Here is a 14765-nt window from a genome sequence, read left to right on the forward strand (position 1 = left end):
CCGCCTGCCACGTCCTCCCCCCGCGCCTCGCGCCTCGCGTTGTGGCCTCCCCCGGCGGCGGCAGGAGGGGCGCGGCGGTCCCTGCCCGACGGCGCATTCGCGGCGGCCCTCGGATGTTCGATGGGCTGGCGGGAGTGCGGCGGGGCGGGGAGAAGAGGAGAGAGGCCCCGCGCGGGGAGGACCACTAAGTGCCAGATGTTTGGCAACGGTCAGGGAGGAAGTCGCTGCCGGGGCCCTGAGTCCCGCCCGAGCCGCGCCGGAGCAGGCAGGGCCGCGCCATGGCCCGCACGGCTCCCCCGACAGTGCCGCCGCCCCCGGGGCCGCCGGCCCGCGGCTCCCTCAGCTTCCATTTCGCCTACCTGCGGAGCCCGCTAGGCCTGCTGCGCATGGGGCAGCTGGCGCTGGGCGCTGCCTTCTGGGTGACGGTAGCGGCTAATAAGTACGAGGGGGCGGCCCACTTCGCTCTGTTTGCCGCTGTCCTGGTCTGGCTCCTCACCTTGGCCCTCTTTGGGCTGAGCCTGCTGGGGCGCTGGGAGCTGGTGCCTTGCCTGGGCTCCCGCTGGCTCCTCACCAACCTGGTGCACGACCTGGCACTGGGTGTGGGGCTCTACGTAGCTGCCACTGGCATCATGGGTCACAAGACCAAGCAGAGAAGCTTTTGCACCCTGGCGGGCTACAACCAGCCTTGCCCCTACCGTGCCTACCTGAGCGCTTCCATCTGCGGGGGCATCACTGCCTGCCTGTACCTCTTCTCTGGGCTCTATTGCCTGTCACGGCGTTGCCAGGACCAGCGAGACATCATCTGAGATTCCGTGCCACTTGGCTCCCCTTCTCAGCCACAGACAGAGCACAGCTCACCTTTGGGATGAAATGACCCTGCCACCCATCCCCTCCTGGCTGACTGCACTGCAATTCCTCCAGAGACTCCTGCACAGACAGATGGATAGACAGAGGCCTTCGCCGAGCACAACTTCCCCTGCAATGCACCGAGACAGCGTGGACACCCAGCCACTGCAGAGGCTCTTCTCCCACCCCTGGACAGACGTAGGTTACTGCAAGTGGAAGGACCCAAATGGAGAGCCCCTAAGAGGGATACCAATCTTTGGGAGCCCCCCTAGGACTCCAGCCAAACTCCCCTGCCCCTGGTTTTGCAGGTGCTGCATGCTCAGGTGGGTGCTGACCTGTCCCTGGGGTGGAGGGGGACTGGCCTGGGGGAGCTGTGGGCAGCAGTGCCTAGTGGGGTTGGATGGGCATAAACCCTCCTGACCTGCTGGCAGCCCCTTTCACCATTCCCGCTGCATGGCACCTCCACAATTCCCTAAGGGAGGCTCTGAACTTGGCTTCCCTAGCCTGGGCCCCTCCTTCTGTCTGGCCTGAAAACATACTTTATCTTATTGGAGCTCAGTCCCCCCCTGCCCTGCACTCTGGGGATGTGGAGACGCCCAGGTACTGCACATCCAGATCCAGCATCACGGCAGTCTAGCTTGGGGATTGAGCAGGGCAGCAAGGCCTTGATTGCTGCGGAGCGAGGGGAAGGGCGAGTGGAGCTGTTATCTGGTCTGTAACCCTGGGCAGGGGGTCAATTTCTCCAGCCTTGGAGTTCGTACAGTCCTGGGATGGGGCCAGGTGCCCCTGGGGTTGAGGGGAGCCAGTCATGGGGTTGTTCTCTCCTCCTGCTGTCCTCCAGAGAGGTTTGTGGCTGCACAACTGAACCAGCCCTGGGGCCAGGCTACTACAAATGGGACAGAAACAGCCTCACCGATGGTTCAGGAGACCAGCCTGCAGCCTTGCTTGTCTCTGCTGCACTTGGTTTATCATCCTGGAAAAATCTCATCTCTGGACTCTCTGGGACTGGGCAGTGCTTGCAGACTGTGATGAGGTGGAGAGGAAGGATGAGCATTGCAGCATGGCAATGTTTGGCTGTGCTGGCACTCTGGCCATGGGGAAGCTGGGGCCAGGCATTTGGAAGTACAGCCTATCTTGGAGAACAGAAGAGGACACTGGCACTGGAGCCAGCCCAGCCCTGGATCAGCCTCCACAACCCACCAGGTGCCAAGCCCTGACGAGGCCATGTAGGGCTGACTAGAGAAATGGGCAGCCAGAGGCAGAATTTTTGGAGCAGCACCACACTAGGGCTGCCCTGCCACTTGCCCTCCTCATGCTGCCTGGAGGCAGGTCCTCTCTGTTGCTGCTGGTGCGAGGGAGGTCTGCTCCAGTCTCTGTGTGGACTCAAATCAGTGAGATGAGTGTCCCCAGCAGCTGGCCACAGGCTCTTGCTGTTGCCTGGGGTTCCCTGGAGCCTTTTTTGAGGTGGAGAGCAGCAGCCATGATCCCCGTGGGGGCTTGAAGGGGTCTGGGATTGGAACCAGTGGGTCACCACTTCCATCATGTGGTGCTGTCCCAGCAGATAACCCATCGTGCCCAGGGGCCCTGCCAACCTCCAGGCCATGTACCCCTTCCCTGGGTGGGACGTGCTGTCTTTGCCCTGTGTCAGGGCTGGTCCCTGACACTGCCTGCCTCTGCCCACTCTGGTGCAGCCCTTGGCCCAGGCTGTCCAAAATGCCCTCGGTGCTTCTGCCACCACAAGTGCCTTTCTCAGGCTTTCTGCAGCCCTGTCTATCACACCAGCTCTATCCCTCTACAGCCTCCTTTCAGGTGCCAATCGATTCACTTTCCAAATAAAGCAACGTTGGCACTCACTGGGTGTCTGGGGCTTTGTGCTGGGGCTGGGGACCTGCTGGGTATGAGGTCTGAGCTGAGATCCCACCCAGCACTGTAGCCCTGCACCCTGGGGGTTCCCTGCTTGGAGCGTTTGGCCATGGTCACAAAGTCCTGGGGTGCTCTGGGGTCACAGGCAGGCTCCCTGGTGCTGAGCCACTGCTCCTGCTAGAGTCTTAAGCCTCTGCCCTTGGGCACAGGGGCCATCCCTGGCCCTGCTGCCTCTCCAGAGGCAGGGTATAGCCTGATGCTCACATGGGGCCCCCAACAGAGAAGAGGGAGGCCAAGTCCCCAGGGCTCTGTGGCTGCAGGGTGCACTGAGGACAGGATGTAGTTGCATTCTTAAGGGCTTCATCACTCCAGGCTGAAAGGGCCCTCTGTCCCCAGGCCCAGACACTGCTGGGCAGTCATGTGCACACTGACTGGCCCTTGGTGGGTCAGGGGCCAACGGAGGGCTGCCAACATCTCCCAGGACTGTCTCCAGCTCTGAACTGCACTCTTGGGATGGAGTTGAGTCTTGGACCTGGACCCGCAGCTGGGGTGTCACTGAGTCCCCAGCCTTCTGCCCGTGGGACACATGCTCTGTTCATCAGAGGCTGCAGGCAGCCGGCAGCAGCATTGAGCCCTCATTGTCCAAGAGCCAGCATAGGGTTATAACAAGGTTATAACTTTTGATGAATCCCAGGATCCCTAGAGTATCCCTGGGAGCCAGCATCCCTGCTCTACTGCAAGCACCTGTCAGGACAGCCCAGGGTGCCCAGAGTGGTAGGAGCAGGGCTGCAGGCTGCTGGGCAGGCCAGTGCCAATCCACCCAGGGCTGGGCTGCTTTGGGGGCGTGGAGGGGCAGTGAATGAGCTGCTAGCTACCCTCACGGGCCTGTGGGAAACCTGCTGCTTCCTTCCAGGGACTCCCGGTGTGGGGCTATTCTCTGGTCTCTCCTCGGGGAGAGGTGGCCAAGCAACGGGCTCATGGGGACAAACCCGCCGTGCCTGACACAGCTGGATGCAGGCCAAGCCAAGACCCAGATTGGCACTGAGCCGTGAACCAGGATTAGACCCGGATCAGTGCCTAGCCCTGGACTGGGAGCGAAACCAGGCTGTGACTGAGCCCTACACCAAAGAGGACCAAAATCGGGACCAGACAGGGACGCTGAGCAGCCAGGGCCAAGGCACGTGTCTAGACTGGGCCCACCAAGACTTGGCCCCGAGCGGCACGCCCAGAGCGGCCGCAGGACCCAGCACGGCGGCGGGCACCCCCCGCGGGCAGAGCCGGGCAGGCCCGGGAGCACCGCGGCGCCCACAGCGGCCCGTTCCGCCCGCGGGGCGGGGCTTTGCGGCGCGCCCCGGCCCGGCGCTCCGATTGGCTGCGCTCGGAACCCGCGGCGCGCCCGGCCGCGTCACGGGAGCGCGCGGCGGTGTCGGGCCGGGAGCCGCGGGGCCGCTCCGCTCCGGGTTCCGGTCCCGTCATGCAGGCGGTGGAGCGGGACGGGGCGGCAGGCGGCCCCGAAGGGGCAGCGGGGGCTGGTGAGGCCCAGCCGGAGTCTTCGCCGCCCAAGGCCGCCGCTGCTTTCGACCTGCTGGAGCTGGTGCGGAGCTACCGGCGGCTGGAGCTCTACCTGGAGCCGCTGCGGGACGCCGCCGAGGGTGTCCGCTCCCTCCTCCGGTAGGTGCGGGCTGGGCCGGGATCGAGACCGAGGCCGAGACCGTCCCCGGGGTCTCATGTCCTTTGCCTTCCCCGCTCTCGGCAGGTGGCAGCGGCCTGTGTGCTCTCTCCTCGTCTGCCTCGGCCTCAACTTCCTGCTGCTCACCCTCGGCCAAGGTGCGTGTCGGGGGTCAGGGCTGGTCGCCTCCCCGGACCCGCTGGGCTGACGCTGTCCCGCCTCTTCCAGCTGCCTGGTACTCGGTTCTCGCCCTGCTGGTGGCGGTGCCGGCCCTGCTGGGTTACCTGCAGGAGACGTGCCGGGCCCGGCCCTCGGAGCCGGAGCTGGTGCGCCGGAGGTACCACAGCATCCGCAGGGAGGATCTGCGCAAGGTGCAGCTCTCGCGGCAGGAGGCCATCGCCCAGGTCAAGAGCTTGTGAGTCCCCGGGGCCTCCCCAGCGGTGGGACTGTGGAGGCCTCTGCAGCCAGGAAGAATTCTTGGAAGCTGTGGGGGCTCGTGCCAGTTTGGCCACCGTAACCCGTGTGAATGTGGGGGAACGAGGGTGTGTGTTTGTGGGGCTTTTTTGTGACTGTCTCATTCACAGCCTGATCCAGCTGGAGGGGTTTCTGAGCGGGATGTGCTGCAACTGTGAGGCAGTGTACCGTGTGCTGTACTGGGAGAACCCCACTGTCTCTTCCCAGTGAGTAGTACTGGGTCAGGCACCCTGTGGTGGGTTTGGTGGGGAGAGGGGCTCAGCCTGGCCTGTGGCACTATGTTTGATATATTTGGTTTGTTTTTGGAGAGAACAGGTGGAAGACCAGATGAAGGAAGGGGTTTTATGCTATTGTGTGAGTTGCTCTGACTTGACCACAGTATCCTGCTGCTTTCCACAGGTTTTATGGGGCACTGCTGGGCACTGTCTGTGTCCTCTACCTGCTGCCCCTCTGCTGGGTCCTGGCCATCCTCAACAGCACTCTCTTTCTGGGCAACACCCAGTTCTATCAAGGTATGAGATCTCTTTGGAAGTGCCCTGTGTGGGATGGGTTGGGGAAAGGCCCTCTAAAGCCAAGGACCATGCCCTGGGCTTCTCCTAGCACCTTCACATGAGCCCACTGTCCTGTGTCAGGCTTCGCCATAGACCGTGAACCCCCTAAAGGCAATGATGTTGTAGGGGTGGTGTGGTGTGGTCCTGGGGCTCAGCTGTTGGAGGTGTGAGTCTCTCCTGAAGTGTGTCCTAGCCCAGGCACTGTTTCCTTCTCTTCTCTGTGGTGTGGCAAACCAGGGTCTGGCAGTGCAGGCTGTGCGTGAGCATTGTCACCCCTTTTGATCCCTGATCCTGCTCTTCAGGACTTGAAACACATTTAGTGCCTGTGGCAGTGTATGACAGAGGCTTGAAAATGGGCCATTGGAAGGGAGAGGAGCTGGAAGCACTCCCTCTTCTGTGGCTCATGCTGGAGGAGTGTTGGATGTGTCTGAGCTGACATTGGCCCCTACCATTCCCTATCCTGAGCTGGGGCAGGCGGTAGTGGGGGTTCCTTTCTACCCTAACTTTGATGTGTGAGCAGAGGAGGGCTCAGGACATCTGATGGGTGAATGATATGTGTCAATGCCCCACCTTGAGCCCTGGAGATCAGGTCTTGCAGCTGGCTTTTGTGTGGTGTGTTTGGGAGAAGGGAAGTGCCACTCTACTCCAGCTGTATTCCCCTCTTAACCAGTGATAATGGAGCTCAAGGCTTCCGTTGAGCAGTGTGTCGGCACCAAACCCCTCGAGAGCACTCCAGAGCCTGCTGAACCCCTGCCACCAGCTGCTGCCCCAGATCGGACCCCCACCCCCACCAGCACAGAGGTGAGATAGGGCCAAGGCTGGCAGTTGTGGGGTGGGAGCTGCAGTCAGCCCTTGGGTCTGACTGGGTCTGTGTCCCTCTAGACACAAACTTCTTCCAGCTGCCAGCTTTGCTGGAAACCTGTGAGCCATTCCTACATTGCTGGGAGGCTGCTGTCTGCCCTGGGGGCTTGGCTCAGTCCTTTAGCCGCATATAAGGATGTGGTCTGAGGAGGCAGGGTCTCACCTCACTTTCTGATACTTGTGTCATCTGTGGGGCTGCCTGGGGCCAGGTCCATTGTCCTGGATCCTGCTCAGAAATGTGGGACCACCTTTGAAGAGAGGCAGAGGACCAGCAGAACTAGCTTTGTGAATTTCTTGTAGGACCTTACCCCTGGCAGTGTGGAGGAAGCAGAGGAGGCAGAACCTGATGAAGAGTTCAAAGATGCTATTGAGGTTTGAGGCTGGTTGGGGTGGGCTGTGCCTGCAGGGCAGCTGAGGTGGGGAAGGGACAAATGTCCGTTGGGCAAACCGGGTGCTCAGGGGGGTGACTGGGGTTGGGTGCCTCTGACTCCATACTCACTCCCCTCTCTGTCCCATGCTGCGGGAGAAGGAGAACCAGCTGCTGGTAATGGTGAGTACTGCCATGCTGGGATGTGGCATCTCCTCCCAGCTGGAGCTTTGCCTGGTTTGCTGGTGGCTTGTAGAAATGTCAGATGGAGTGCCCTGCTTGTTGGGTACCTGTCTCTAGCGTGGGCTGCCTGCAGCCTTCAGTGTGCCCCAGCCACACCACTGTGCTCAGCTGGTTCTGCTCTCTGCAGGAGGATGATGAAAGCTCTCAGTGCTCAGCAGATTTTGACCTCAGCCTCCCAGACAATGGTTTTATGAGCAAAAATGAGGTGATCCGCAGCAAGGTGTCACGCCTGACGGAGCGCCTGCGCAAGCGCTACCCCAGCAACAACTTTGGTGAGTTTGGGAGCAGGTACTTCTTGGGGGAGCTCAGCAGCATGGAGTCTGTGCTGCTTCTAGTGGTGGCCATAGGATTGGGAGTGGAGAAAGTGGTGTGGTACCTGCCAGGGCTCTTCTGATACCTCTGATGACCCTTTCAACTCCATGGAGAGGATGTTCCCAGCACTCCTAGGAAGGGCAAGGATGGGAAAGTGCAGCAATGTCATCTCTGAGCTGAGCCTTTACAATGGCTGTTGTTGTTCCTGTGCCTCTTCCAGCCCCAGGCAGACAAGCCATGCCTGACCTCTGTTCTCTTTCTTCCAGGGACCTGCACAGGCTGTGCTGCCACCTTCTCTGTGCTCAAGAAGAGGGTGAGTCTTTGCCTTCTGCCCCAGTTTGCTGTCTGCACCTGGGGCAGAGTTGTTGCTCATGTCTGGCTTGCCCTGGCTTTCTCCAGCAGCTCAGGTATCTGGCCTCGGTCACAGCCCAGATGACCTCAGCTAAATGCTGGGTGTTGTCACATGCCTAATGATACCAGGAATCCCTTGTGTTGTGGAGCATTTGTCCATTTACTCCTTTGGAAGCTGCCTCAGGCCAAAGCCGCATGTAGTATTGTAGAAGGTACCTGCTCTATGCCCTGGTTTAGTCCATTTCCAGTGGCCTCAGATCTTTCTGATGAAGCAGAGCATGGGTTTGCTGGTGGGAGCAACCTGTTACCTTATCTGAGCCCTGAGTGTAATGTGCACACAGTGGGCATTTCTCAGAAGGAGGTATCTTCTGTCCCCTCCAGGCTCATGTTGCTGTCTTCCTGCTGCCTCCCGTTCTGCAAAATTTTGGTCCCTTTCACTTACTCCTGGGTTAATCTGATACACATCTGGGGCTCACCTCTGTCTTTCTCCACAGCGGAGCTGCAGTAACTGTGGGAACAGCTTCTGCTCCAGGTGTTGTTCCTTCAAAGTCCCCAAGGCTGTGATGGGAGCCACGGGTGAGTTGAAAGGTGGAGGAGGAAAAAGCTCCTGCTTCCACCTGTTCTGTCTGTCAAGCATTTGCCCCAGACCTGGTGGGGAGGGTAGACAGGGTGTGCCTAGCACAGCCTGGCTTGGGACAGAGCAGTGATGAATTTGCAGCTCTCGAAGCTGGGGTCCCTAGCCCTTGGTGGGAAAGGGGGAGCATCTCTGATGTCTGCTTTCCTTTCCAGCCCCGGAGGCTCAGAAGGAGACAGTGTTCGTGTGTGCTCTCTGCAACCAGGTGCTCATCAAGTGATGAAACAGGCCCTGCCAGCTCCTGTGTCCTGCACTGCCTGACACCTGGGACAGCGGGCAGGCACCCTTGCCACTGGGAGCCTGGACTGTTTGGATCCCAGCATGGCATTACCCTTCCAGAGGATGCTTGCACTTGTGCTCCTTCTGCCAGAGGCAGGCTGGATGGACGAGCTTTCCTTGCCATGCACCAGTTGGGTCCCTGTGGTGGAGCACTGCCCATGGCTGTGCCCCATCTGTGTAGCTGCTCCAAGCCCTGGGTGCTCTCTGGCACTTGCTGTGCCCTGCCACGTGCTTGCCCAGGCCCTTTGGCCTGGCTCAGTAATGGAAGAGCTGTCCTTCCTACTCGTGGTCCTGCCTTCACCTCCTGGGTGGAGCAGAACAACCTCAGGGCTCTGTCCCTACCTTTCCCAGCACTGTGCTATAAGTGACTGTATTTTTGGGATCAAGTCAGAGCTCCTCCTTCATCCCTTGGAGGGTGAAGACTGAAACTCTGCTAGTCATTCCTATGCTCCTCAGCCTCACTTTCTGCAGGTTTAGTCTTTTACCCCTGGATTTGGCTGTAGCCCAGAGGAGGAAAGAGGGTGATTTTGGGTTGGGCTGTGTGGCTGGGTCTCCAGTGTGAGAAAAGGCAGGAGTTGGTGCTGCTCTGTGCACTTAGTGACTGCTGCTTTCTACTACAGATTAATATATAATTGCATATAGAGAATGACCAATAAATCTCTTCTCCTCGGCTGGCTGTTGTGTTGTCCTAGTGAAAGCTGTCCCAGTACCAGGTTACTCTTACACCTCTGTGGCCTTGGCCCTGCTGTCCTGCAGGTGCTCCTGGAGAAACGGTGTGTCTGTGCCACGAGCTCTCTGCACTTTACTGGAATTTCCTTCGTCTGTCCTGCTGTAGCCTTGTTTGCTCTCTGCTCAGAGCTGTGTGCAGCTGCCTGTCAGCTGTGCCAGGGCTGGATCCTGCTGGGCTGGAGCCAGAGAGCACCTCAGCTCTGACAGGAGCTACTGAGCTTCCTCTGCCTCCTGTGGCTGCTCCTTCCCCTGCCCTCCCCGGGCGGTGGTCCCACCAGCTGCCTGTGTGCACAAGGATGACCTTTCCCTGTGTGAACAACAAAGCTCCCAGCTATCCCAGGAATGTGACCCTGGCTGCTGTGCAGCTGGGAACAGCCATGGTCTGGGTCCCTGCCAGCCAGCTGCAGCTTCCCCCAGGCCAGGGAATCTGGGGGGGGGCAGTGCTCTTGGGCTGGCATTGCTCAGTGTCCACCAGCCAGGCTCTGACACCCACCAGTCTGAGAAGCTGCTGGAGCCCAGACCTTGCTGCAGGCTCTACGTCCCACCAGCGTGGGAACTCCTATGGGGCTGACAGTTTAAGTACTCATCCTGGCTGTGGGCTTATAAACGCCTTCTCATGGAAATGTGGAGAAAAGCTGGACTTGGCATTTGATGATGAGGGTGTCTGTGTTGTGCTGGGTGTGCAGGGGACTGCTTTGCAGAGGGCTGAGCAGTTAGTGGGGGCAGTGGAGCAGCTGTAACACTGGGGAGGGGGCTGTGTAGCACCCCAAGAGCTGTAGATGTGTTTGTGGGGGTGTCTGCAATGGGGTGATAGCTGGGCTGGGAGGGGTGAGCTCGCTCAGACAGCCGACAGTGGGAGGCAGAGGAGCTACTTATATTTCTAGAAAAAACATTTGAAGGAATGAGCATGATGGCCACGTATGTCTGAACACTCTCTGGGAAGATGCTAATGACACAGAATACAGAGGGCTACAGATAAACTTAGGCTGTGGGAGATAGGGTTTTATTTACGCTTTTTAAGTTTTGCAGTGAAATGTCATAATTGACAATGTTTATTCCTATGGCAGTGTGCTCAGCAGTGATGCTCTGAATATACCTTCTAATAATATTTGAATTTTTCCCCGTATTTTTTCTCAGTGGCCAGGGAGAAAGGTATATATACTAAGTGCGTGCCCCTGGTGTGGGACAGAGGCTGGCTGCCCCATTTTCCTGGCTAGCTGTGGGGCACCTCTCCTCAGCCAGAGCAGGAGATCTGGGGCTCTAGAGGCTGACCAGTGGGGCCAAGGCCATGCCCAAGGAGGGCAGAGGGAGAAGAGAAGGGCACCCAGGAGAAGGGCAGGTGCCAGGTCAGCCAGAAGCAGGGTGGATGCAGACATCCTGTGGCCTCAGTTTCCCTCTTGTCCCAGGAGGCTCCCTGAGGCTGGGCCAGCTCCAAAGAGAAGACATGGTGTCAGGCAGCCAGGCACTGGGTAAATATCCTGGCAGCCACCATCAGCCCCCCTCACCCTTTGGGCGGGTGGATAGTAGTATGCACTGGGTAAACAGGGCTGGGGCATCCAGGCTGCCCCCTTGCCAGCTGGGACTGGGGGGCAGCTGGGGGAATTGAGTTAAGCTAAGTCACTGCACCCTGCTGCCATCAGAGAAGCAGTGCTGAGGACTTTCCAATCCTTGTGTTCCTGGGAGGCTGGTGGCTAGTGCAGGTGGGTGGCCCTAGGAATCTTTTCAGAGGAGGCTGGAGGTTGTGCCATGGGAGGTCTGGCAGCTGAGCAGGGCAGGCAGGGAGCTGCAGACAGGGCTTTCAGGTGATAGGGTGTGGGGAGGACAGGGTTGAAGGCTGCCTGGTCCAGCATCTTCCCCCTACGATGCTCAGGGCCAGGCTTCTCACAAGTGCTGCAAGCTCCCAGGCCATGGATTTATCCCCTGGGGTGACGAAGGAAGAAACTTCCCTGGCAGACAGTCAGACTCATCTGTGGGGCTCCAGCAGCAGTGACAGCCCTGTCTCCCCATCCTACTCATCTCAATGCCCTCCCAAGGTCCATGGAGTGGCAGGGGTGCCTGAGTTTCCAGTGATGCCTGTGACCACCAGGAGCCACATCCCTTGGCTTGGCTGGACTGCCTAGCTTCAGGCTCTGGGTACAGTACCTGGAATAGAGCTAGAGCCAGAGCCTGGGGTGACCTCACTCCTCAGGCTGCCTCACTCAGTGGGCAGGACTGGGATCCCCCTCCCATTCTTCTGGGTTCCCTGAGGGAGTCCCAAGGGGCCCTTACCCATGAATTGCAGTGAGCTGCACACAGACTTCTCTGAGGTGGAATAATTTACTGTGGTGTGGATGGGCAAGGCGTGCCTGGGCTGGGTCACAGCAGGGGTGTGTGTGAAAGATGCAGCACTGCTGGTCTGGGGGGCTTGGAGATGGACCCCTCACACACTGAGCCATGTGGAATGGGGAGTGGGGGTGTTCAGGAAAGGGTTGTGCTCATCTGGGCACTTGGTCTTGAGAGAGACAGTCTGTGGGGACAGTGGGTCAGGAGGGACATGCCTGGGCTGGGGATCTCTGTGAGGGTGAAATAATCTAGGGCTGGGTGTGAGCTCAGGGTGAGGACATGGGATGTGTTTGTGTGCTGGAACAGGGATTGGCGGGGCTGGGAGTCCGGGGCATGCCATGAGGGAGCTGGGCAAAGGACACGGGTGCAGGATAGGGGTCCCAGGTGCAGCCAAGAGGGCCAAGCAGGGATCCTAAATGAAAGCAAGGGTCTCTGGGCATCTGGGCAGGGAACCTGGGAATAGTCAAGGGTCTCCAGTGCAGACCAGAGCTCCCAAGCATGCGGAACAAGGGTCCTGGGTCCAGACTAAGCTCCTGGACATGGGCAGGGGTCCTGGGAGCAGAAGAGGGATCCCAGGGCTGCAGAGCTGGGCTCTTAGGAGGAGGCAGGGGTCCTGGCTGTGGGTCAAGGCTCCCACAAATGCAGCAGGGAATCCTGGGGGTGCAAAGCAGGGTTCTGGGACACAATCAAGGGGCTGAGATGAGCAGAGCTGGGGTCCTGGGGTGCAGCCAGGGAGGCTGAGGGTGTGATGTTGGGCCAGTGCAGGAGTCCTGGGAAAGGGCAGTGGGGGGCAAAGCCCTAGTGCTGCCCAGCCCCATAGAGCAGGGGGTGGTAGAGGGGGCAAGGGTAGGAGAACATGAACTTGACTGCAAACTTCATCTCCTTGTTGTGCTTCTGCCAGGGATAGATGGCCAGGAGGAGCAGGCGGCCACCCACCTTGCGGCCCATGACCAGGAAGCTGCCACTGAGGCTGTCAAGCTGGGGGCAGGGGCAGGCACCCGCGTTCCTCATGTGCAGCACCATCTTCTTGGTGTCCTTGCGCTTCAGCGGGCCCAGTTTCAGCACCTTCTTCTTCTGGGCAGCCACCAGCCGCCGCTCCCCGTTCTCCTCCGTCATCTCCTTGATGCGCATCTTCACCACTGTGTGGGGCAGCCGTGGGGCACGGTTGGGGGAGGGAAGCACTGCTGGGGTATTGGGGATGGGAGGGTCTGGGGCAGGCGCCTGTGCAGAACAGGGGGCAGCCCAGCCGTGGGGTGGGTCTCTGAGGAAGTGGTTTGTGGGGAGGGGAAAGGGGTTGATTGGGGGGGGTCCAGCAGAGGCTCCCAGTGACCCTCCCAAATGTCCCCTTCTGCTTATCCCCCCACCAATGCCTTTTCCTGTGGTGCACCCATCCCATGCACAAAGAGTCCAAGGGAATGGCTCAGGGGTCTCCCATGGGGCTGTCCCCATACAGCCCCACCCTCTGGCTAACTCCTGCCCCAGCTGTCAGACTGAGGGGAGGCAGACCCTTGTCCAGGGGGGGCTGGGAAGAAGACCCCAGCACTCACCAAAGTCACTGGAGCACATCTGCTCCATCATGCCATCCGCCTTGTGCTCCATCTCACACTGGGTGCAGATTTTGGACACTGCAATGAGATACCAATCACTGTCACAGCTTTCTGCTGCTGATACTTGTCACCTGGGCCAGATCGGGGACACACTTGGGAGAGGCCCAGCCTCTCTTCTGCTCCCTAGGTAGCTGTGCTGGGGTGATGTGGGGAGGCACAGAGCACCTTGCTGGACAGGGTCATCCCCTAGGAGGTGAGGAGATATGGGGACACCCTCTCATCAGATGCTGGCACTTTGAAGCACAGCAACAGCAAGGGTGGCCCCATCCTAAAGGGTGTCACAGCCCTGATACTGACCCTAGGCTGCCTTTGGGTGATGCCCCCTCTCCTACCTGAGAGGACAGCCACCCTGCAGCAGCAGCCTGGGGCTGAGACTTGCAGGTGCAGCGTGCTCTCTGCTGCTGGCGTAGGACCCAGTGGGAGGAAAGGGACATCACACTGGGGTGGATCTGCCAGTGACTCCCACCTCATCCCAAGTTCTCCCTTATCCCGGAGCAGCTCTATGCAGGCAGCTGGAAGTCCAGCATCTCTGGGCAACGAGTGGTACCCAGACAAAGCTGATGCTGTGCCCACTCGTGCCCTGCTGGAGACAGAGAGTCCTTAGCCGACACCAGTGTCCTGGGCTGTGCTTCGACCTGTGAAGGGATGGGTGTGCAGGGGCTCCACATGCATTCCCATCCCATCGCAGTACCCTTTCCACTTACCTGGTGGTGGTGTGGCTTTGCTGTTCCCAAACTGGACGGCGATGCAGAGCTCGTGGTCAGAGGGGAACTTGGCACAGTGGAGCATCTCAGGCCAGGGGAAGCCGTAGGACTCCATGACAGGGGCACAGGAATCACGTACCACCTCACAGAGGGAGCGGCAGGGGTAGACGGGCCGGTCGAGGCAGACAGGGGCGAAGAGGGAGCAGAGGAAGAGCTGGGTGTCGGTGTGGCACTGCTTGGCGAGCAGGGGCACCCAGCTGCCAGCCTGCTGCTTGACTTCGGCCATGGTCTCGTGCTCCAGCAGGTTGGGCAGCCGCATGCGCTTGTAGCCCACGTCGCGGCAGAGCTGCATGTCGGGCGGGATGTCGAGGCACTGCGGCTCCCGCCCGTAGAAGCGCCCGTGGGGCAAGCTCTCGGGCTGCCACCCATAGTAGTCGTAGTGCTGCCCGCCGCTCAGGGACCCTGCCAGCGCCAGCGCCAGGGCCAGCAGCGCCGTGCCCCGGGACCCCGGGGGGCTGCCCGCCTGCGGCATCGCCGCTGCCCGCCTGCCGCTGCCGGCCGCGGCTGCCGAGCGGGACGGGAGCGCGGCTCGGCACCCTGCCCGCTCCCTTAGCGCCTCCCACGCTCGCTGCCCTTTCTAAAGAGGTTGGAGACCTCGTCGGCAGCCAATCTGCTCTGTCTGCAGGGCCCCCCGGGGCTGGGCCCCGGCTCCCCCTAGTCTGCCCCCACCGCTGCCATCTCCCTCCCTCCCCGGCGTACGGTGCTCCATGCCCCTCGCCCTCCCAGGGAGCCCCCCTGCATGCACCCCCCAGCCCACCCTGGCTTTGTATGCCCCTGGGGAGATGCTTTCTAGAAGGGCTGGCTCGCCTGTCCCGTGGGGGCTGGTACAGCTACAAGTTGTCCCGTTATTCACGACTCCCTCTGCCCCCGTCCCACCTGGCACCTCAGAGGCA

General features: G+C 60.2%; 3 protein-coding genes across 4 annotated transcripts; 2 read left to right on the forward strand and 1 right to left on the reverse strand.

The window, feature by feature from the left end:
• Positions 1-28: 28 nt before the first annotated feature.
• Positions 29-2699, forward strand: MARVELD1 (MARVEL domain containing 1). The gene has a single exon (XM_085065074.1). It carries the CDS (start codon positions 279-281, stop codon positions 804-806), a length of 528 nt encoding a protein of 175 aa, XP_084921200.1. The 5' UTR covers positions 29-278; the 3' UTR covers positions 807-2699.
• Positions 2700-4094: 1395 nt separating this feature from the next.
• Positions 4095-9122, forward strand: ZFYVE27 (zinc finger FYVE-type containing 27). Of its 2 annotated transcripts, XM_085065068.1 has the most exons (12): positions 4095-4380; positions 4466-4536; positions 4607-4793; positions 4963-5058; positions 5252-5364; positions 6074-6204; positions 6565-6636; positions 6794-6814; positions 7002-7146; positions 7453-7499; positions 8032-8113; positions 8327-9122. In XM_085065068.1, the coding sequence occupies exons 1-12, from the start codon at positions 4184-4186 to the stop codon at positions 8389-8391; spliced, it is 1227 nt and encodes a 408-aa protein (XP_084921194.1). In that variant the 5' UTR covers positions 4095-4183; the 3' UTR covers positions 8392-9122. The 2 variants fall into 2 exon arrangements, with proteins under 2 accessions (XP_084921194.1, XP_084921195.1); XM_085065069.1 differs by lacking the exon at positions 6794-6814 and having other exon boundaries at positions 4097-4380.
• Positions 9123-11613: 2491 nt separating this feature from the next.
• SFRP5 (secreted frizzled related protein 5) lies at positions 11614-14406 on the reverse strand. Its single transcript, XM_085065070.1, has 3 exons — positions 13813-14406; positions 13049-13126; positions 11614-12640 (listed from the first exon to the last, which is right to left on the reverse strand). The coding sequence occupies exons 1-3, from the start codon at positions 14342-14344 to the stop codon at positions 12300-12302; spliced, it is 951 nt and encodes a 316-aa protein (XP_084921196.1). The 5' UTR covers positions 14345-14406; the 3' UTR covers positions 11614-12299.
• Positions 14407-14765: the final 359 nt, after the last annotated feature.

This window comes from Lichenostomus cassidix, chromosome 6, assembly GCF_008360975.1.
Source record: "Lichenostomus cassidix isolate B80296 chromosome 6, HeHo_3.0, whole genome shotgun sequence".
Lineage (NCBI taxonomy): Eukaryota > Metazoa > Chordata > Aves > Passeriformes > Meliphagidae > Lichenostomus > Lichenostomus cassidix.